Source organism: Oncorhynchus keta, chromosome 19 (assembly GCF_023373465.1).
Source record: "Oncorhynchus keta strain PuntledgeMale-10-30-2019 chromosome 19, Oket_V2, whole genome shotgun sequence".
NCBI classification, from domain to species: Eukaryota; Metazoa; Chordata; class Actinopteri; order Salmoniformes; family Salmonidae; genus Oncorhynchus; species Oncorhynchus keta.
The window spans coordinates 48567333-48591529 of NC_068439.1; the positions used below are offsets into that span (position 1 = coordinate 48567333).

At 42.7% G+C, this 24197-nt stretch overlaps 1 protein-coding gene across 3 annotated transcripts in view; it reads right to left on the reverse strand.

Moving 5' to 3' along the window:
• The window catches only part of LOC118398396 (kelch-like protein 29), a 355602-nt gene that overhangs the window by 104680 nt on the left and 226725 nt on the right, over positions 1 to 24197 (reverse strand). For all 3 annotated transcript variants that reach the window (XM_035793685.2, XM_035793683.2, XM_035793684.2), the window contains exons 6-7: positions 11408 to 11546; positions 2005 to 2201 (exon numbers count right to left, since the gene is read on the reverse strand). In XM_035793685.2, coding sequence (XP_035649578.1) covers positions 2005 to 2201; positions 11408 to 11546 — 336 coding nt within the window. The remainder of the gene's footprint in view (positions 1 to 2004; positions 2202 to 11407; positions 11547 to 24197) is intronic.

A 24197-nucleotide genomic window follows, 5' to 3' on the forward strand; every position in this document is an offset into this window, starting at 1 on the left:
GTCTCCCAGTTCCTTGACCTCCTAAACCCATGAGTACGCATTTGCTCCTCGGTTGACCCCTGGGCTTTCCCCGCCATCCATCCAAACACCGATCCCCCAACCTCCTTTTCCAAGACCCATACGAGCCCCCGTGTAGGTATCGATCGGTCTGAGTATCTGTGGGTTCTATCATAGTTTATGCTGGAGGATTTGACATATAACTGACAATTGTTCCCTGACCTTTTGTCCTGGCGCCACCCAACTCCTCGGGGCCGAGAGGAGAGAAAGAGCGACAGACTGAGAGACAAACCGAGATAAGGAGCAAAATTATGTCTCTCTCTTTTACTTCGGGGGGGGAACTTACGCTAAATTTGGACACCTGTCAGAAAGGGTGCGAGGGACTATGTGCCAAAGACAGAAACTTAGGCTTAGTGTGAAGAGACACCTATTTAGCCACATCCCCCCACACTCCACACCCTACAGTTGAAGTCAGAAGTTTACATACACTTAGGATGGAGGCATTAAAACTTGTTTTTCAACCACTCCACAAATTTCTTATTAAACTATAGTTTTGGCAAGTCGGTTACTTTGTGCATGACAAGTAATTTTTCCAACAATTGTTTACAGACATATTATTTCACTTATAATTCACCGTATAACAATTCTAGTGGGTCAGAAGTTTACATACGCTAAGTTGACTGTGCCTTTAAACAGCTTGGAAAATGTCAGAAAATGATGTCATGGCTTTAAAAGCTTCTGATAGGCTAATTGACATCATTTGAGTCAATTGGAGGTGTACCTGTGGATGTATTTCTTGGCCTACCGTCAAACTCAGTGCCTCTTTGCTTGACACCATGGGAAAATCATAAGAAATCAGCCAAGACCTTTTTTTACACCTCCACAAGTCTGGTTCATCCTTGGGAGCAATGTCCTAACGGCTGAAGGTACCATGTTAATCTGTACAAACAATAGTACACAAGTATAAAAATCATGGGACCACGCAGCCGTCATACCGCTCAGGAAGGAGACGCGTTCTGTCTCCTAGAGATGAACGCACTTTTGTGCGAACAGTGAAAATCAATCCCAGAACAGCAGCAAAAGGACCTTGTGAAGATGCTGGAGGAAACGGGTACAACAGTATCTATATCCGCAGTAAAAGGAGTCCTATATCGACATAACCTGAAAGGCCGCTAAGCAAGAAAGAAACCACTGCTCCAAAACCGCCATAATAAAGCCAGACTACAGTTTGCAACTGCACATGGGGACAAAGATTGTACTTTTTGGAGAAATGATGAAACAAAAATAGAACTGTTTGGCCATAATGACGATCGTTATGTTTGGAGGAAAGGGGGAGGCTTGCAAGCCGAAGAACACCATCCCAACCGTGAAGCGAGGGGGTGGCATCATCATGTTGTGGGGGTGCTTTGTTGGAGGAGGGACTGGTGCACTTCACAAAATAAATGCATCATGAGGATGGAACATTATGTGGATATATTGAAGCAACATTGAAGAAATCAGCTTAGTCACAAATGGGTCTTCCAAATGGACAATAACCCCAAGCATACTTCCAAAGTTGTGGCAAAATGGCTTAAGGACAACAAAGTCAAAGTATTAGAGTGGCCATCACAAAGCCCTGACCTCAATCCCGTAGAAAATTTGTGGGCAGAACTGAAAAAGTGTGTGCGAGCAAGGAGGCCTTCAAACCTGACTCAGTTAGACCAGCTCGGTCAGGAGGAATGGGCCAAAATTCTTATTGTGGGAAGCTTGTGGAAGGCTACCCGAAACGTTTGACCCAAGTTAAACAATCTAAAGACAATGCTACCAAATACTAATTGAGTGTATGTAAACTTCTGACATAAATAAAAGCTGAAATAAATCATTCTCTCTACTATTTTTCTGACATTTCACATTCTTAAAATCAAGAGGATTAAATGTCAGGAATTGTGAAAGACTGAGTTGAAATGTATTTGGCTAAGGTAAACTTAGGTAAACTTCCAACTTCAACTGTATGTCATAGGTACATACCTAGGAAGGACACACCGACTTTGCAGAAGGTGTTGAATTGGAACTTGTTGGCGGCCTCGAGCAGTGTCTTGGCGTTAGCTGAGTCGATGACCAGAGAGCCCGTGTAGACAAACTCCAGCAGCAGCTCCAACACATCAGCTCCAATGTTGCTCATCTGCAGCTCTAGCTTCTCCCCGCTCCTCGTCTCCCCTGACGACCTGACCAACCAACCACGGTAGACGGGAGTTAGACACCGAAGAGACGCACACACACACATACACACAACTAGGACAAGAGCTACACACAGATACACACACTCACATACACTCGCACACACACACACAACCTGGGTCTTTACAAAACAAGGGAAAAATAGCAGAATCAATACAATTGAATACAAATGAAAAAAAGGTAGAGAATTTTCTTTTTGGAGTCTATTGTTTTTACGGTAAGCGACTAAGGTTTGTAACAGCACACAGTTATGGTAGTTTGTGCTCCATCTGAAACAAAACAGTTCTCTTAAAACAAAGGATTAGGAAAGCACAAGTAATGTGTTTTTGTCTTCATCATGGCAAATGAATATCCAAAAAGGCATGCTTCGACATGTGTTGTCATGTATGCATAGATATTCAAGAAGATGCATACATGCTAATGGCAGACAGATGAGAGAGGGATGGATGGGAGGGGGTGATAAAAACCACACATGCACTGACAGATTGGAAAACCACTAGGTATGTTACTGTAGCTGTCGGATGTTTCAATTGTTATTGTAATGGAAGACCTTAAGCTATGTTAGCTGTGCTATGTCTGAATGCTTGCATCCTGAATGCTTGCATCCTATTTTATTATTATTATTACAATACTGTATGACTATCCTGTGTGCTGTATATCAATGCTACAAATCAGATTCATATAGCCATATACTGTGGTGCTGGGTTGGCCATCTCTAGCTAATGTAGTCCTCCCGGGCCTCGTGGCGAGTGGTTGCGTTAGAGTGCGGCCTGCATTGTGACATCATCAGGATCAGTAATTAGTTGATGTGTTCTAACTCTACGCCTTAATGTCCCATGTGACACAACATAATCCAGTCAAGGGCAAAATAAACATAATCAATGCCCCAGAATGCAGTGTGAGATACTGTGTCCTTCCCCCGAGGGCTGTGGACATAAACAATATGAAAACTACCAACGATTGAGATGGATGGGGTGTATTCTCCTTCTGTTGCTCATATCGACTGGCTACACTGCATAATGCTCAGTGTCTGTCTGTTTCAAGTGGTAATGTCTCTTACTGGGTTGGTGTGAGAGTCGATAAAATAGCTTTATCAGAGCATACAGTCAGACACAGTTTTGATGGAGGATGCAGACAGACGGACACAGACATGTGGACAGGATGGTTAGAGTGAAGAGGAAGGAGTGGGAGAGAGAGTGAGAGAAGGGGGGGGGGGTGAGAGGAAGAGAGTTGGTTCATCCACAGGGACCAGCAGCCATCCTTCAGAGGGGGGGTGGGAGGGATTAGGTGGGGTTGGGGGTGGGGTCCATGACTGTTCCTGGGTCTTTTAAATAAGAGATCCCCCCCCCCTGCACACCTAAACCCAAAGCCCAAAGCCTCTGCCCCCAGCTCGCTGCCACATTCACCAGTAGCCTGTATGCCTGTATATGAACGTAGTTGACATTAGTAGTCATTGAGCCATCTTAGGAGGTGAGAGAAGGGGAGGAGAAGGACAACGCAAAAATAAATAAGACAATGGGGATCTGTCTCTGCATAGATGGACATGGGAGGCTGGAAAGACCAAGACAGTTATTATTTTCCTCCTGCAAAGCAAAAAGCCATAGTGTTGTTATAGCCTTCCCGCCCTATGCTGTGGCGGTACTAAAGCTAGATAAAAGGGGGGAGGAGGGGGAGGTTGGGGGTGTAGTCCAGGGTTAAGCGATGGTGGGGAAGGGAGGAAGAAGAAGAAAAAGGAAAAAAAAAAAAATATATATATATATATAAAACAAGAGCATGCTCATCAACCAGGTCAATTAGTGCAATGGGAATCGGCTCGAGTGGCAATTTGTTTTGCCTGAGTGTTTTTGTTATGGAAATGGTCTTTCCGCCTCTTCTCACAGAGGTGGCTGTTTATACTGCTGCATCTGATTGCAGACTTGTTTTTTTTATGTAAAAGAGGGATAGAAAGGGAGAGAGCAAGGGAGAGTAAAACAAGAGGGAGAAATTGAGAGAGGAATGTGTTTACGAAAAACGCACCACTCCTTTCCGAAGAAAGAGTGTTTCAATTCAGCGTAGACTGTCAAGAAAGGGGGAGCAGAAAGAGAGGGGATGTGTCATATTTGGGTCTCTAATGTGTCCTTGTGTAAAATGACTATCTTATAGGGGCCACATTCACCATGTTTTCTCAAATATCAGCTGGGGAAATGCCCTGATTCCCGCAGACATTTTACTCTGTGTGCTCAAAGGAATCCAAGCTCATCCAAAATATACACTTTTGTGGGAGAAAACTAAAATGTTACTTGTTTTATTATTCTGTCACCAGCAAAAATGAATCAAACATGGATTTAACATAGCGTGCCTGCCTGTTTGACGATGTAATTAGAGTTTAGTTTGTGTTTGTTTGTTTGTTTGTTTGTTTGTATCGGAGGCTTTTTGAGGCTACATTCATGACAGTGGGTGAGGTGGGTTAGCTATTGTGTCTCTCTATTGAGGCACGTCCAGGTGTGCAGAGTGACAGTAATGGGTCCATGGCTGAATCTCAATCGTCATGAAGTGGCTTCCTCTCCAAGCAAATACCTGGGAATCCACTACATTGCTTCCCCCTGTCCAACAATGTGTTTTCAGATGATTGCAAATGAAGGAAATGAGAAGAGGAGGCCACTTCAGACACCCCTCCTGAAGTTTAACAAGTACAGTAACAACCCTGAGCCACACGAGGCCCAACACGTTCACTTGTATCATGAGCGTGTTTTGAGCAGCCGCAGAGTGGCACAGCTAATAGTTAGGTTAATTAACCCATGACATTGTGGGCATTGCGGTTCAGAATCATATCCTGAGCTGGACAGGATACTCTAAATGTAATCCATTATAGTTACTAATTACCTGTCCAAAATTGTAATCAGTAACGTAACTTTTGGAGTTACCCAAACTCAGTAACAATCAGATTACTTTCTTACTTTTGGATTACTTTCCCCTTAATTAAGAGGCAGTAGAAGAAGACAAAAAGGATCCATCTCCATAGTGGTCTCTGACTTGTGGTCAGTCTCGCTCAGGTGGAACAAACTCACACTTGCACCTTTTTTAATGCTGGACTTAAATGTCATTGAGAAAACAGAAAGGTGTCAATGTATTTTTTTTTGCCAACATCCTTTCTGAATTTAAATGTAATCCAAGAAGTAATCATCTAGATTTTTTTTAAAGTATCTGTAAACTGATTACAATATTTTAGCTGGTAACATAACTGATTATAGTTAGTGTTTCTACACCCCAACCCTGTGGACACACTGCTGTTTTTTGTCTTAAGCGCGAAGCATTGAGTGGAGTAAACCGTGCTATAGAAGAGAATAAAATTGGACAAAAGAAAAGGATTAGGATTTTGGACTATTATTATTATGGCTAGGGCTTCCAGTAGAGACAGAGGATGAGGACAGAAGTCTTGTTCAGATTTGTCGACACTCAGAGGATCTTTCAGAGCAGAGTCTAGCTTTGTTTATGCCATCCACTGCTGTGACCATATATATGGCTTTACAGTACAGCTGGTTGAAATGACGTAATTTGGCTTGTAAGGATGTTATTTGAATGCGTTTCAGTTTTGCCTAATGGGTAGACGGTAATGCATACTGTCTCACTGACAGGACAGCAGTAGGGGAATAGTACGCGCTTGCTGGAATCTCAGCTGGAGGATTCTACCACCCAGAGAGCACATGTTGACAAGGAAGACTAAAAGCTTTAGTCTCACTTTCTCCTCTCCGACTCTTAACAGACTCTGCCCGGGCTCAGACAGAATTAGGGCTGTGACGATCACGAGTATCGTGATACCTCTTTAAAGAAAACAACTCTAATGTTGGAGTCACATTTACGTTGAACCAAAACATAAACGCCTACGTGTAAATTGTTGGTCCTATGGTTTCATGAGCTGAAATAAAAGATCCCAGAAATGTTCCATTCGCACAAAAAAAAGCATACAATTGTCATGCTGACTGCAGGAATGGCCACCAGAGCTGCTGCCAGAGAATTAGATGTTAATTTCTCTACCATAAGCCACCTCCAATGTCATTTTAGAGAATTTGGTAGTATCTCCAACCAGCCTCAAAACCACAGACCATGTGTAACCACAGCAGCCCAGGACCTCCACATCCAGCTTCTTCACCTGATGGATTGTCTGAGGGGACAGGGGGCAGGGTTCTGAGGAGTATTTATGTATTTTGTCGTAAAAAAAAAAAAAACTACAACATTCTGATTGGGTGGGCCTGGCTCCCAAGTGGGTGGGCCTATTGTTCCGTATATTTATTTTACATACAGAAGGTTTTTATGGGACCAAAGAGTCAGGTCTGCCTCTTATCTTTTTCGGCATGGAAAAAATATTGCTATACTGGTATTATCACAGCCCTAGACAGAATCATATGAAAACAGAAAGAGAGACTGCTCAGACAGTGTGTGTCTTTACACTAGGCCCTGCCGCTGAGCTGCACCAGATGCACTGTGCCCATAAATTAAGGGGGTGCAGAGAATACTTATTGAAACTCCAGATGGGAAAATGGAATTACTGGGGGTGATCGTTGGTCTGTGGTCTTTCTGGGCTGAGCAGCAGCAGCCTCTAAAGGGGAGGTAATAGGTTTTTGGTAGGTGAGTGCCGGGCTTGTTACATCATTCAAGTAGCAGGTTCGGGACGACTGGCAATTTCTGACAAGTTTAATGCGAAAGACGAGGGAGATACATCAAGACATCCAGACAGACAGACAGACAGACAGACAGACAGACAGACAGACAGACAGACAGACAGACAGACAGACAGACAGACAGACAGACAGACAGACAGACAGACAGACAGACAGACAGACAGACAGACAGACAGACAGACAGACAGACAGACAGACAGACAGACAGACAGACAGACAGACAGACAGACAGACAGACAGACAGACAGACAGACAGACAGACAGACAGACAGACAGACAGACAGACAGACAGACAGACAGACAGACAGACAGACAGACAGACAGACAGACAGACAGACAGACAGACAGACAGACAGACAGACAGACAGACAGACAGACAGACAGACAGACAGACAGACAGACAGACAGACAGACAGACAGACAGACAGACAGACAGACAGACAGACAGACAGACAGACAGACAGACAGACAGACAGACAGACAGACAGACAGACAGACAGACAGACAGACAGACAGACAGACAGACAGACAGACAGACAGACAGACAGACAGACAGACAGACAGACAGACAGACAGACAGACAGACAGACAGACAGACAGACAGACAGACAGACAGACAGACAGACAGACAGACAGACAGACAGACAGACAGACAGACAGACAGACAGACAGACAGACAGACAGACAGACAGACAGACAGACAGACAGACAGACAGACAGACAGACAGACAGACAGACAGACAGACAGACAGACAGACAGACAGACAGACAGACAGACAGACAGACAGACAGACAGACAGACAGACAGACAGACAGACAGACAGACAGACAGACAGACAGACAGACAGACAGACAGACAGACAGACAGACAGACAGACAGACAGACAGACAGACAGACAGACAGACAGACAGACACACAGACAGACAGACAGACAGACAGACACACAGACACACAGACAGACACACAGACACACAGACAGACACACAGACAGACACACAGACACACAGACACACAGACACAGACAGACACACAGACAGACACACAGACAGACACACAGACAGACACACAGACAGACAGACACACAGACAGACACACAGACAGACACACAGACAGACACACAGACAGACACACAGACAGACACACAGACAGACACACAGACAGACACAGACAGACAGACACACAGACAGACAGACAGACAGACACACAGACACACAGACACACAGACACAGACAGACACACAGACAGACACACAGACACACAGACAGAGTTCCTTTAAGATTTTATCGAAATACAATACTATTTTCTACAAGGGTGGGAAATTTAACAAAGTCAGATTTTTTTATGATTTACATAAAATTGACGATATTAAAGTTATATATCATCAGTTCAACTGTATGGACATTGTTAACATCTGTCATGGTTTAATCTTTAGTGATCATTTTGCACAATCAATAATTGCTACTCATCTATCATAATCTAATTGTACTGATCCTTTCACCAAACTGACTATAAATTTGTGTTTTATAAAGTACATTAAATATCGACACCATTTTTTAAATATTATGAATAAATGCTGCCAACAGGAAATAGCTAGGACTACATCCTGGGTATGATACAGAAAACGTTCACAATTGATTTGGATCGTCCGGATTTTCCATCTGTAGATGGAACAAACTATCTGCCGATAAGCAACTGCTTGCTAAGGTTAAGGTTAAGGTTAGGTTTAAAATAAAGGTTAGTGCAAGGGTTAGGGTTCAAGCCTGGGTTAGGGTTAGTGGATAGTTGAAATGTTACTGATAGCCTGTAGAGCATATTTCCAAATAAAGTGTCACCCAGAAACCTCAACTCACCCAAACTCACATACTGTAGCTTTAATGATTAACATATAATCATATAAAAAATTATATCTCAAAACCATTTTCTAAATTGTTCTGCAATTTACTTAACTAAAAAAGTAAACACCATAACCTACTAAATGAAAATGACTTTCCTGAATGTAAACAAGAATTTCATCATTACTTAGCCACTTCACAAAGTGCCAGCTGGGCATATGTTCACATTTCTTGTGTGTGTGTGTGTGTGTGTGTGTGTATATGTGTATATGTGTGTGTGGAAGAGGTGCTCAACCTCTGCTATTACATCTCTACTCTCTCTCTCTCTCTGAGTGAAGGCTGGCTGCCTGGATAACACAGGAGTTATACAGGCCTGCACCTGCCCACACACGCAAAAGCACGTGCATATGCACACACACACACACACACACACGCTGTGGTAGTTTATGAGGCGCTGACAGGGAGTCCCGACAGCAGTGAGTACCTCGATAGCGGGAGGTAGTGGGCAGCACAGGGAGAGCGTGAAAAGGGCGTTTCTCTCTTTCATTCGACCTCATAAAGATCTGGACACGGTGCGGGGCATGTGTGGCATCAGCATAATTCCACAGGAGCTGGAAAATGACCTGAATGGCACAGAGACGCTGTAACTCAATGACAGGACCCTTGGCGGGGACCTTCTCTTCTCTCTCTCCCTCTGGTTTCTCTCTCGCTCTCTGTCGCTCTTTCTCTCTCGCTCTCTTTAACCAACTCAGTGACAACCTACCTCACTGCGCAACACCTCAGAGAGCCAGAGCTAAAATGGCACCGCTTTTTCTCAGGTCTCTCTCCCGCTCGCCCTCCCGCTCTCTGTGTTGTGTTTGGCAGTAAACACGCCAATAAAACCGAGGTGCCACATGCACAAGTCAAGAGCATCGTTCTATTTGCACTGTACTGTACATGCCGTGATGAATTCCAACAACATCATAACTTGAACTTATAGGATTCATAATTATACCCTTATAAAAGTTATACAATTATTGATTAGTTTAACATACATATTCATGGAATATACCACTAACTGCACGGTTAAATGGGAAATTCTATTGTTGATTTAATCTAGATGAGAAAGGCCCACGTTAGGATGACAAATTAATGTTGTTTTACAATAAATTATACATTTAATTAGCATTTTCTCTATCAAGCAGCCAAATTAAGCAAGTACAATATCAGAACGTATGCAGGCAGGCAGGCGGGCGGGCAGGCAGGCAGGCATGCAGGCAGGCAGGCAGATGAACCTAACCTGATACATTTATTTCCATTCCTATGGGGACTTTATGCCTTTCTGGGGACCTTTTCTCCATGCACAACCTAACTTTGGCTCAGATAAGGGAGAGAAACAGGGAATCCTATCGACAGCTCCACCAACACAAGTCTGTCTGTAGAAAACTGAAGGTTGTGGGTTGTGTGCCGTGTGGATGTGCACTGTATGTGTGAATATGAGTAGGGTGTGGTTGAGAGAGGGCTGGTGCTCGCTATTCTCTCCGTGCCCGTCTCCATTCAGCAAGAACAACTGTGTGTGTGTGTGTGTGTGTGTGTGTGTGTGTGTGTGTGTGTGTGTGTGTGTGTGTGTGTGTGTGTGTGTGTGTGTTTGTGCGCGAGAGGGAGAGTGTGTTTTTCTGGCCTGTGTGTTGTGCATGCTGATGTGAGTGACACACACAAAGCATCTCCTGGCTGGCTCGCCTCCATGTCTGATAAGCAGCGTGGCGCCCTCTGATGAACTCACAATAGAGCCAGCTTGGCTGCAGGGCAACTAGCAGGCAGCCTCCCTCAGATTTTAGACTGGCGCTTCCTATTGTAATGTACAGTGTCTCTCTCTCTCTCTAGTCTTTGTCTGTCTGCGCGCGGTGCACAGGAGAACAAACACACATGTCAAGGACACGAGGGAACATTGGTTGCGGGACACCTGCAAGAACCTGAAGTCAGGGTGAGGACGCTAGGAGATGGCTTTGGCTCAGCTTGAAGAAAATCCCCCCACACACACGCACACACTTCGCAAACACAGGAACAACCAAGGAACACAACCCTAGCACTGGCAGGTAAACCTCCAATCACATCAGCATACACACACTCACTTGCACAAACACACCCACCCACATAATATAGAACCAAAACAGCCCAGAGACATGTGAGGGATAGACTCATGGGGAACTAGTCAGGTCCACTTCAAATGAAACATGGATAATGGTGTTAACCTGTGAAAATAGTGATCGGCTAAAGAGTAGTGTGGTGGTGAGAGATGTGGCTCATGTTTGTTTTCTCCTCTGTTTGCAACTCGGAAGCGTCCCCATCTTTTTAATACACTAATGGTAACCTACAGTTTGTTCATTTGGTTGAAAGCCCCTACTGTTGTGAGTCTTGGACCCCCCCCAGTCATTGAACGTTTTCTCTGATCATCAAAATGTAAATGCAGTTATTTGTCTCTATACGGTAAGGAAAAGGTAGACTCGGGTGACCTTTTCTGTCCCATGGTTTTAGAGGTACATTCATTTGGAGCGGGAGGAGAAGGAGGCTGCTGGCCCTGTGATAGGAACCAAAAGTCTTCACACACCTGCAAGAGAGAAAAGGGGGGGAGGGAAGAAAAAAAAAAAAGCCACACAAATGCACCCTATGAAAAGAACAGACTGGATCAAAAGCAGGTGAGGGAGGGGGAGGGGAAGGCAAACCTTTTCACCAGGTCCTTGAAATAAAGGCTGCAGGAAGCTAGAACATTTTGGTGGACTTCAAACTCTTTGCCTTCAACAATTATTTTCAGGTCTGTAAACTCTTTCGCTCTGCGCTGTTGGTTCAACTCCTTCAACATCTCTGTAGAACAAAGAAGAAACAAGACAAGGCCATATTCCACTTTAGAATTAGAATTTGCTCTTCAAAAAAAAAAATATATATATATACACATATAAATAAATATGATTATAGAAATATATCATGGTAATTAGAAGTAGAGGGGGAACAATAGAAAGGGCCAATTATGAAAACATTATTACCGGCCAGGCTTAATAGCTTCATTACATTGCAGAGAAGAGAAAATACATACAGTTTGATAAACATTTCAGTGTTACAGGCAGGGAACGTGTGCATGTGTACTAACATAGGCAAGCTCAGGAGTTCTACAGTTCTGTACTGAGGAGTCCGTGGAGTGATTATAAGCAGAACCGTCTGGAAGGTATACGAGTATTCACAGCGCAACGCGGCTGATCTCGGCGGTTGTGGGCTTAATATGAAAGACAAGACACTTTGTTTGAGTACATTTGGCTTGTGTGCATTTGCATGCCACTATGAATTCAACTAAAGGAGCCCGAATAAAATGTAGAAACGACTCAAATAAATGTGCGGCGGAAACGAGAGAGACATGATTCATCGTCGTTAGTCATATTTCTTGGGCGTTTTACCAGGAGCATCCTCTATCGTACCCTGGGCACGTTAACCCATTGAACCTCGCTGAATTACAACAACACTGTTCAAGCCAGAAAAATGAATGAAAAGACAACAAACATCTACACACTTGTCATCCTCTCAAAAAAAAAATGTCACCTCCTAAATATTGCTCAGCAACACGGAGAAGCAACCTAGTAAATATATGCGTCGAGCAAACCAGGCCTATTGTTGAGCTGAATGGGGAAGTCAGTGAGAGAGTTAGAGGAGAGGGTTTTTCTATTGTTTTAATGAGGCACCATGAGGTGACACGGAGTGTACGAGACAGCAGGGGACCACCGTTTCATCTGTAACAGTATATAAAGAGGGCAATCGATATTACTGTACCTTTAATACACTATACAGTAGGAAACCATCGACAGCACTGCCTTTAATACTGTACAGTAGGAAACCATCGACAGCACTGCCTTTAATACTGTACAGTAGGAAACCATCGACAGCACTGCACCTTTAATACTGTACAGTAGGAAACCATCAACAGCACTGCACCTTTAATACTGTACAGTAGGAAACCATCGACAGCACTGCCTTTAATACTCTACAGTAGGAAACCATCAACAGCACTGCACCTTTAATACTGTACAGTAGGAAACCATCGACAGCACTGCCTTTAATACTCTACAGTAGGAAACCATCGACAGCACTGCCTTTAATACTGTATAGTAGAAAACCATCAACAGCACTGCACCTTTAATACTGTACAGTAGGAAACCATCAACAGCACTGCACATTTAATACTGTACAGTAGGAAACCATCAACAGCACTGCACCTTTAATACTGTACAGTAGGAAACCATCGACAGCACTGTACCTTAATACTCTACAGTAGGAAACCATCAACAGCACTGTACCTTTAATACTGTACAGTAGAAAACCATCGACAGCACTGTACCTTTAATACTGTACAGTAGGAAACCATCGACAACACTGTACCTTAATACTCTACAGTAGAAAACCATCGACAGCACTGTACCTTTAATACTGTACAGTAGAAAACCATCGACAGCACTGTACCTTTAATACTGTACAGTAGGAAACCATCGACAGCACTGTACCTTTAATACTGTACAGTGGGAAACCATCAACAGCACTGCCTTTAATACTGTACAGTAGGAAACCATCAACAGCCATGTACCTTAATACTGTACAGTAGGAAACCATCAACAGCACTGCCTTTAATACTGTACATTAGGACACCATCAACAGCACTGTACCTTTAATACTGTACAGTAGGACACCATCAACAACACTGTACCTTTAATACTGTACAGTAGGACACCATCAACAACACTGCACCTTTAATACTGTAGAGTAGGAAACCATCAACACCACTGTACCTTTAATACTGTACAGTAGGACACCATCAACAGCACTGTACCTTTAATACTGTACAGTGGGAAACCATCAACAACACTGTACCTTTAATACTGTACAGTAGGACACCATCAACAGCACTGCCTTTAATACTGTACAGTAGGACACCATCAACACCACTGTACCTTTAATACTGTACAGTAGGACACCATCAACACCACTGTACATTTAATACTGTACAGTAGGACACCATCAACACCACTGTACCTTTAATACTGTACAGTAGGACACCATCAACACCACTGTACCATTAATACTGTACAGTAGGACACCATCAACAGCACTGCCTTTAATACTGTACAGTAGGACACCATCAACAGCACTGCCTTTAATACTGTACATTATGACACCATCAACACCACTGTACCTTTAATACTGTACAGTAGGACACCATCAACAACACTGTACCTTTAATACTGTACAGTAGGATATCATCAACAGCACTGTATCTTTAATACTGTACAGTAGGATACCATCAACAACACTGTACCTTTAATACTGTACAGTAGGAAACCATCAACAACACTGTACCTTTAATACTGTACAGTAGATACCATCAACAACACTGTACCTTTAATACTGTACATTAGGAAACCATCAACAGCACTACCTTTAATACTGTACAGTAGGATACCATCAACAACACTGTACCTTTAACACTGTACAGTAGGAAATCATCAACACTGTACCTTTAATACTGTACAGTAGGACATCATCAACAACACTGTACCTTTAATACTGTACAGTAGGAAACCATCAACAGCACTACCTTTAATACTGTACAGTAGGACACCATCAACACCACTGTACCTTTAATACTGTACAGTAGGATACCATCAACAGCACTGTACCTTTAATACTGTACAGTAGGACACCATCAACACCACTGTACCTTTAATACTGTACAGTAGGACACCATCAACACCACTGTACCATTAATACTGTACAGTAGGACACCATCAACACCACTGTACCTTTAATACTGTACAGTAGGACACCATCAACAGCACTGCCTTTAATACTGTACATTATGACACCATCAACAGCACTGTACCTTTAATACTGTACAGTAGGACATCATCAACAACACTGTACCTTTAATACTGTACAGTAGGACATCATCAACACTGTACCTTTAATACTGTACAGTAGGACATCAACAACACTGTACCTTTAATACTGTACAGTAGGAAACCATCAACAGCACTACCTTTAATACTGTACAGTAGGATACCATCAACAACACTGTACCTTTAATACTGTACAGTAGGATACCATCAACAGCACTGTATCTTTAATACTGTACAGTAGGATACCATCAACAACACTGTACCTTTAATACTGTACAGTAGGATACCATCAACAACACTGTACCTTTAATACTGTACAGTAGGAAACCATCAACAGCACTACCTTTAATACTGTACAGTAGGATACCATCAACAACACTGTACCTTTAACACTGTACAGTAGGAAACCATCGACAGCACTGTACCTTTAATACTGTACAGTAGGAAACCATCAACAGCACTGTACCTTTAATACTGTACAGTAGGAAACCATCAACAGCACTGTACCTTTAATACTGTACAGTAGGAAACCATCAACAGCACTGTACCTTAATAGTGTAAAAGCCAGACCCTGGTCGGTCCAATAGGGTCAGATATTTTTTTATTCTTGACTTTCCATGTACCCCTGTAAAAGATAAGACGTTCTTGTAAAAGTTATAAGCGGTTCGGGTAATCTGATCCTAGATATGTGGCTCAGGGCAATATCTACATAGAGCCACATCCTTCAGTTGACTGTACACAGCTTTTCTCCAACTCTCTGCAGAGCTCAGACAATGTCTCTTCATGCTACACTCCAATCCACAAAGTGGCATCTGCAAAGCTGCAAAACCCTCAGCTGTGGACGGCCGTAATGGACCATCACAGACCTGTAGACATGTATTATGAACTAAATGGAACTCTGCCCTGACAACATCCAAATGATCCCAGCTTAGCCATGGACCAATGGGCTGCTACTGTACAATCCTAACTCTTTATTGGTCTCAAATGTGCTGTACAACAGAGGAGGTGTGTGTGTGTGTGTATGGTGTACATTCGTGTCTGTAATTGTATGCGTGTGCAACCCCAATTGTAATATAAACGTAAAGCAGTTTCGTTTGTGTAATAGTCATGAAACGCTCAGTCAGTTTACCTACCGTAAGCTCAACTCGGACTCAAACGCCCAGGATTCAATTAACCTGCTCTGACATTAGCCACACTGTTTGGCTGGAAATATTCCCTCATTTAGCTTCCACTTTCTCTTGACTGACACTAGCAGCTCACTCGCAAATTAATTTAGCAAACTAAATTATACAGTATTAAGCCGCATGACAAATAAGAGCAATTCAAGACGGAGTCGTTCGGTGGCTGCATGTGGAAAACCCTCTCGAAGCAGAGCATCCTTGTCAGACATATCACATCAAGGAATTAACTGACTGAAAGTGCCCGTTTCTGACCATTAACCACACTGAATAAAATGCTGGATTTTATTTAAATTAATCAATAAATAGGCCTAATATTTGGCCAAAAAACAGAGGGATATGAACTGCCTTGGCATCATTATGGTGACCAACAATATGAAATCAACTCTATGAGTGGAGAGAGAGAGACTGAGACAAAGAGACATTGAGACAGAGAGAGAGACATTGAGACAGAGAGAGACAGAGAGAGACAGACACTGAGACAGATTGAGAGACTGAGAGACCGAGAGACATTGAGACAGAGAGACATTGAGACAGAGCGAGATTGAGACAGAGCGAGACAGAGTGAGAGACAGAGAGACATTGAGACACAGTGAGAGACAGAGCGAGACAGAGAGACACCGAGAGACAGAGACAGAAAAAGCGAGACAGAGAGAGAGAGAGAGACATTGAGAGACAGAGACAGTGAGAGACAGAGAGACAGAGAGACAGAGACAGAGACACCGAGAGACAGAGACAGAGAGAGCGAGACAGAGAGAGCGAGACAGAGAGACAGACATTGAGACAGAGTGAGAGACCGAGAGACATTGAGACAGAGCGAGACAAAGTGAGAGACAGAGAGACATTGAGAGACAGAGACAGAGAGAGCGAGACAGAGAGAGACATTGAGAGACAGAGACAGTGAGAGACAGAGAGACAGAGCGAGACAGAGAGACACCGAGAGACAGAGACAGAGAGACAGAGAGAGACATTGAGAGAGAGACAGTGAGAGACAGAGAGAGAGCGAGACAGAGAGACAAGAGACAGAGCGAGATACTCAGCTAAGGGATAAGAGCACAATCATGTAACGCACTGCAAACAGAGTCAAAGAGCCACTTCATTCCGTCTCCTATCGTACATGCACAACACTCTCTACAGAAATGTAACATTAGCCTTGCCCTTCAACATTCTCTGCCACTCTCATGCACTCGTCTACACGGCGCTCCAGTGCTGCTTGGCCCTTGGCGGTTGGGCAGTTATCTGATTACTGTGCTGCCTGCGTGGCGTGCCGCGGCCACTGTGAATAGTGAATACATGGTAATTGGAGTTTGCATTGTGTGTCTCCAGCGACCGATATGGCTCTCACCTTCAATTTAGCACAGCGCACGGCACCCATTTACCCCAACACTCAGATTCTGGCAAAAGGAATGAGAATGAGAGCGAAAGAGAAATGAAAGTATATTTTTCAGCAAACAATGTCCCCCCCCCCGAGTGCAGGACGGACACACCTGAATGGCTGATGGAAAAGGTACTAATGGTATATTTGCGTGGGTCGACGGTCACGCCGCCGCACTCCCCTAGAGCAACCCATCATGCCTGGGAGCGTGAAACGGCACGCAGCATCTCCTTTCTCCTCTCTGTCGACAGGGAGTGTGGAGGAGGAGAGCCGCACTCAATATGACCGCGGAGGTCTAGAAAGATAACCACATTGTTTCACTACACTAGTGGAGGACGGGACTGGCGATGCTGTTGGTTTCCGTTACCCAAAGACCAAATCAGATGCACATCTAGCCGTTTTTTCCACACGTGCATACCGAAGACCATGTTGAAAAGGAAGGAGAAAGCCTGTGCACTCTTACACATCATTATCCTATCAGGATATTGGTACTTCTGTTGAATTCCACTGAACAGTTTAAGGGAACAAAGAGATCTCACAAACCGATATTAGAGGGAAAGTGCATTTACGATACAACGTGAAAGGAAAAAAAAGAGAATATCCACAAACTCCTTTACATCATTCCAGAGATTTCTGAAACATGCTTCATTAGAACTCTGGGAGCTTTATGGGAACATGTAAACAGTGTGCCAATTCAGCTGCTCAGCAGAGTAACCCTACACGACCATAACATTGCCCCAGGAACGTGCGCCCATGTCCCTTCACAGTATCCAATTAGCGCACTCTGTGTATTGTGTACTGTAGACAGACGTAGACACAGGCATCCTTGTGCATCGTTGTGTGATTGGCTACTGGGAAGAGACGGCAGAGCATGCCATTGGCTGACAAAATCCGGAGCCATTTCATGGCTGTATCTTTCGGTCATAAGGGTCTCTGAAAGACAGCCATTTTATGTACTTTCTACATCGGAAGCAAAAAAAATAAAATAAATGTCACATGTTGTAACGCACATATTAAACGTGATTCGTAATAACCGAACCATCGGAGAACCAAACCAAATGGGACGTTACATAGGGTCAATCTAATGTACAGTAGGGGTGACCGGGCCACTGAAACTGTTACAGTTCGACTCAAGACGCACCCCAGCCACCAAAGATGTGTAGCAGCAAAACCCATCAGGGTGAAGCACGGCAGCCATTTTGTACCAGACTTCTCACCACACATCGGCTAGAATAGCCGAAGCCAAACCTTCCCGCAATATTGCTATTTCCTTTGGTTAACTGGCGCACAAATTGGTCATGCATTTAGAGAAAATAATCCTGAAAATGGTTTACTACATTGAACTTTGTGACAGTTCACACTTTCCTTTACGGTGGCCAGGCACATACTGTAAGGTTTCAGTTAATTAGCTGAAATACTCGTTGACCTGCATCCCTGACTCTAATTCAAGTATTAATTCTCGTCACTCCTCACATAACACATCAATTAACATGAATTGTGTTCTCAACATGAAAGACCAAATCAAAACTAAATCTCTGGCATTTAAATAAAAGGGGAAATTAAGGGGGAAAAACAATCATATGGATCTAGCAAGTAATGTGACCAAAACAACAATGAAGTAGCCCATCCTGGAATAAAATAAATAAATACATCTAACGGATAGTCAGTTCCTGAATTTACCAGGCTTTAAAAGGCTTGATGCCCATGAGATAAATGAACGTCTACAAATACTGCAACAAAGTACATCTTAAAAAAAAAGAACGATGTACGGTACAAATGAATACGGTACGTTACCAGCGTGTGGTTTTAAATAATACAAATGATGAAAATATTGCATATCCCAAGCATATATTATAGATATATTTGACATCACATCTATTTTTCACCACGCGTTTTGTAATATAAATAAAGCATAGGCATTTCTGATCGACTTTAGAAAGTACTTCAAAAAATATATATTTCAGACTCTTTCCTCTTCTGTTGACTGCAGTTCAAAATTGGAGCAACATGAGGATATTTCACATCAGTCAAGAAGTCTAATGCATTCAAGTCTTGCTGGTAGAATGGACGTGTACAGTCTGACCCTTTGTTCGCAGACTGTTCTCTTTCACACTATTTTACAATCAATCCCTTTACCACTCTTTGGGTAATTAGCCTGAAATAACTATTTTAGCTAATCAATAACTCAATACGGACCCCAGTACTAGCCGTTTTTTTTAAGCTACTATAATATATGGGCTTAATGCTGTTCAATCTGAAGAGCCCCTGGATCACTCAGTATCTCCTTCTTGTCTAAGGACTCCATTTAGTTGTAAAAACAACACAACAAAAAGGATTGGTTCTCTTTGAGTTGAGATAGCATAGATGAACAAATGTTTGAAAAGTGTTTTATTTAAAAATAGAAGTATTTAATTCCAAGAAAATGTGAAATGATATTAATTGGATCAGAATACTATTGAGAATAAAATAAAGTTACTGGTAAATTAACTTAAGAGATGTTGTTAGTTTCCCGTTAACAGGTCACATGTTTGTTACATTCCATATTCAAATTTAGTCTAAACTGTATTTTCACCCCTACAAAAAAATGCAATTTAGCCAAGATTCTTTTTTAAATCCAGAATTGACATGATTGATCAAATTAACTTAACTACTTTATATAGACTAAGGGAATAATGATGTCAAGGTCACGTCAGTGGCACTTTAAAGCTGAAATACATCAAAGAAATATATTATATAACGGACGATCAATTAACACATTCTCTTTAAAATGGAAATGTTAATATATTTGTAACATTCTTTTGTTAACTTAAGTCACCAAAGGGCATAAAGGTGCCCCTTTATGAAAATATAGGCATTTGAAATGTATTTATCATGAGTATACTAAACTTAAATCTGCATAACGGATTCATTATTAAATTGGGCAATCTATGATCAGTAGCGACGCCACAGTATGTTTGATTGTGAAAGTCATATGTAGTTCAAAGTAGAAACAACTATGAAACATAATTACAACAAACATACAATAATTACATGGAATTTCCATCAGTATTGAGTAAATCATTTAATGCCTATGACTAGGCTGGACTCGAGTAGTTCTTGCTGAATTTGGATCTCGTAAAAAGCAGGCGAAGGAGGCTGGGTCCAACCAGTGTGATTCAAGCGAATTCTCTTTCATCCCTCAGGTGTCCATTTTGCACCAGTTCTACCAGTGAAGATGCTTCCTTCCCAAAGACCAAATAGCTGGCAACTTCATTTACTGGGAATCTCTGTTTACTCACATGTTATTCAAATAAATAGAATGTGCATTATCATCAACATTTATTAACTGGGCAGAAAGTATTATTATAATACATTTAACAAGTATTTAAATAATATTGTTCACATAAGACAATAGTAATATGTTTAACTATAATAATATAGATATTGATAATAACGTCTATTTAAAACAAAAGGGAATTTAGCCATTTGCTGAGTTTTGGGCAAATGAGAATGCTCTGGATGACAAATTGACCACATCAAAAAACATCTTCTTCCAGCCAAATGGGGAAAAACACAATAACAGGAGAATCTTTAATATATTTAGAGAAACTGACAGAGCCCGAACAAAAGACTTGTCAAAATGGCTATTTTCTGGCACAAAAAAAATAAAAAACCTGTGAGAAATGTATCAATAGACAGGCCAATCTGAAATAAGTTCTCAAAGGAGAACTCTCAGCAGGGCGGGCAAACAGAGGAGAGAGAGAGAGAGGTCACTGTAAATGCGCACAAAAGACCTTTCACACCACACAAAGCTTTCCCAATCTGGGCTTCATCCAAAAGCTCTTTGTGTATACAGAAAATATGGGAAAAGGCTCTGGCATACAGAGAGTGGATTTAACCGAAAGCACAATGACCAAAATCTGTGAAAAAATATGGCCATTTGAAAGAGAAGGCAGTGGGTATTAAACTATATTTCAAAAACAGATCAGCCACAAAAAAAAATATATATATTCAAGGATTTAGCTAGCCAACAGTAAAATAACTTACTAATTAAGCCCCATGAAAACAACAGACAAACCATGGATATAATAAAAATGGCGTCTTGACTGGCGGTCAAACGTGACAGTAGTGGACCGATCCATTAAGTATTAAAACGGGGGGGGTTTTGAAGACATGCCAACAATAGGTGTTCAGACAGCTACTATACTGCACCGTACGTGCCAGCGTCTCTAAGCGTGACACACCATATCCAATCGACTGCTATGAAGCTGATGGGTATTTCATGAAGCGGAATAAACACCACCATAGCTTTTCATTCATAAAAGACGAGATCAATCGGCCCTGGTTGAAAGGTGAGTCCAAAAGGTGAGTGTGTCCCCCAGGCTGTCACACAGCAGCCCTGATGGAGTGGATCCACCAACTTGGGGATAAACCTAGCCTACCTCGCCATGTAATGACGGCAGAACAACCGTAGTAGCAAACATGGTAGCTTAACAGCCTAGCCCCAGGTCAGACACAGCGTTTACTTTATATTAGACTGCAACAGCTATAGAGGCCTACCCGTATGCAAAAATGCCCTTGGAAAACAGGAGTCGTGGGTGATTGAGAGTCTATTTGTGTTCTTACTAAACACAACAGCCCAGGTGTTCCTTTCAGCTGGTGAACGAACATTAAAAGGTATTCACTCTCATTTGGGAACGTGCCCACATCCATGTAGGCTGATCCAGCACACTAACATAAAACTTGTGTGAAGTTGTGTCAACTTCAAGGTAGCGAAAACATTGGTACGCTGAATACTTATTCTTACTAGTACAAAACACCCTTTCATTATCTTTTGTAGATTCCTTTCCAGACATCTCGTCAGTTGATTCATACCCATTCGGGGCAGATAATCCAGGGTTTGGGCAGAAATCCTTGAAAACCCCTGGAATCCACGGTTGTGCTGATTCTAGTGGCACCATTGTCTTCGAGAACAGTCCATGATGAGGACGTTTTTATTCCCGGCTCTGCTCTGCCAAGGCTAGCCGTTCATCCTCAGCGGGCTTGTAACTCTGTCCCTGTCCCAACGAGAGAGAGGGAACCCTGTCCCCTGGGAGCCGTGAAATGGGACCTGGTGAGGGCTATTGTTCCCTTCACCAATAGACAGACACAGAGACAGACACAGAGATAGAGAAAGATATATAGATCCAAATGTTTGTATATTATAGTAGACAGCACCACACGCAACTGCCCAGTGTTTCTTAACTGAGAACAGTGTAAAAATGTTGCCCAAGGAGGGGCACACCTGATTCAACTAGTCGACTAATCATCAAACCGCTGGCCACTACCCTGTCCTTTCTTCTACCATACCCTTAGGCCCCAGGGCCAGACCGACACGGTATTATACAACAGGTGGGTCTAATCCTGAATGCTGATTGGTTAAAACCTCATTCTAGCCGGTGTCTATTCCACAAGTTACCACTGGCTAAACCTATGATGTTAAAATGCCTATTTACTCTGTTCCATCTGACACACAATCCACTGTCTCATCAGCCCAGCCAAGCAATGTATAAACTTGATCTCAGCTATAAAAAGCATCTAGACATCATACTACATTTCTTTTAGACTTAACATTTAGTTTTCAACAGCGGAGATTTGTATAAACCTTGTGGTCTGTCTTCCCGACATATGCAACTTTGTTTCAATATTAAAATTGAAACAATTTGGAGTCGGCTAGCTCCGCTAAACAACAGTGTCCTTACGAGTGAGCACATTTTCTATGCCAGGTGACATCGCACATCATTAGCTCATTGTTATGGATGTATCCAAATAAATGTTACTAGAAAACAGCTTAAACAAATGGACGTGTCTTCCGAGCATGCGCTGATCAACTGGCGTGTCTTCACTGACATTTTCAACCTGTCCCTGACTGAGTCGGTAATACCAACATGTTTCAAGCAGACGACCATAGTCCCTGTGCACAAGAACACTAAGGTAACCTGCCTAAATGACTACCGACCCGTAGCACTCACGTCTGTAGCCATGAAGTGCTGTACACATCAACACCATTATCCCACTCCAATTTGCATACCACCCCAACAGATGATGCAATCTCTATTGCACTCAACACTGCCCTTTCCCACCTGGACAAAAGGAACACCTATGTGAGAATGCTATTCATTGACTACTGCTCAGTGTTCAACACCATAGTGCCCTCAAAGTTCATCACTAAGCTAAGGACCCTGAGACTAAACACCTTAAAGCATTGTTGGTTAAGGGCCTGTTAGTAAGCTTTTCACTCTAAGGTCTACACCTCTTGAACATTGCCAGCCAGTATGGCAATAGAACATTTTGAACGAACGACTGGGTCGTGTCTATAGATACAGAACCAAAATACTTAATGACTGGGTCGTTTGTCTTGCAACCGAACCGAAAGAGCGAACGACCAGCCGCCTTGAGTAGCAACCCTAGATTTGTGTTGCAACTATATCTTGTGGAAGAGTAAAACAATAAGAATAAAAATATGTAAATCATTTGAATAGGTTGGTAACCAGTTGTATCAAGTGATAATGCCAGAGAAGCCAGTGTTTGGAGGATATATTGGCACGGTTTCCTGGCCTTTGGGTTCATCCCGGGCCTAACAACACCCATGCCAATATATCCTCCTAACACTGGCTTCTCTGGCATTATCACTTAACTGTACACAGACAAACAAAATAATAGTCTGAGAACATACAAGAACACAAACAGAGCTGTGGGAGCTGTAGGGCTGCTGTGACAGCACGGCAGGATGTCATTGGCCCTGTTGTTGTGTTCGGGAGCCTGGGAGAGAGGGGTGTCATGAACGGCAATCCGGATGACCAGTGTGCGTCTGCCATGTTCCAGTCTCCTGCTGCTCATTAGCAGGACTCAGGGACAGTAAGGGCCAGGAAGGGAAGAGGAGCAGCCGTCCCTTCCCAGTAAACAGAACTCTCGGACAGAGCGAAAGCAAACTATCCAGGGCTCCAAACAGGCTCCCTGTCCTCTCCTTCACTTAAAAACAAAACATAATTTCGAAACCAAGGACGAT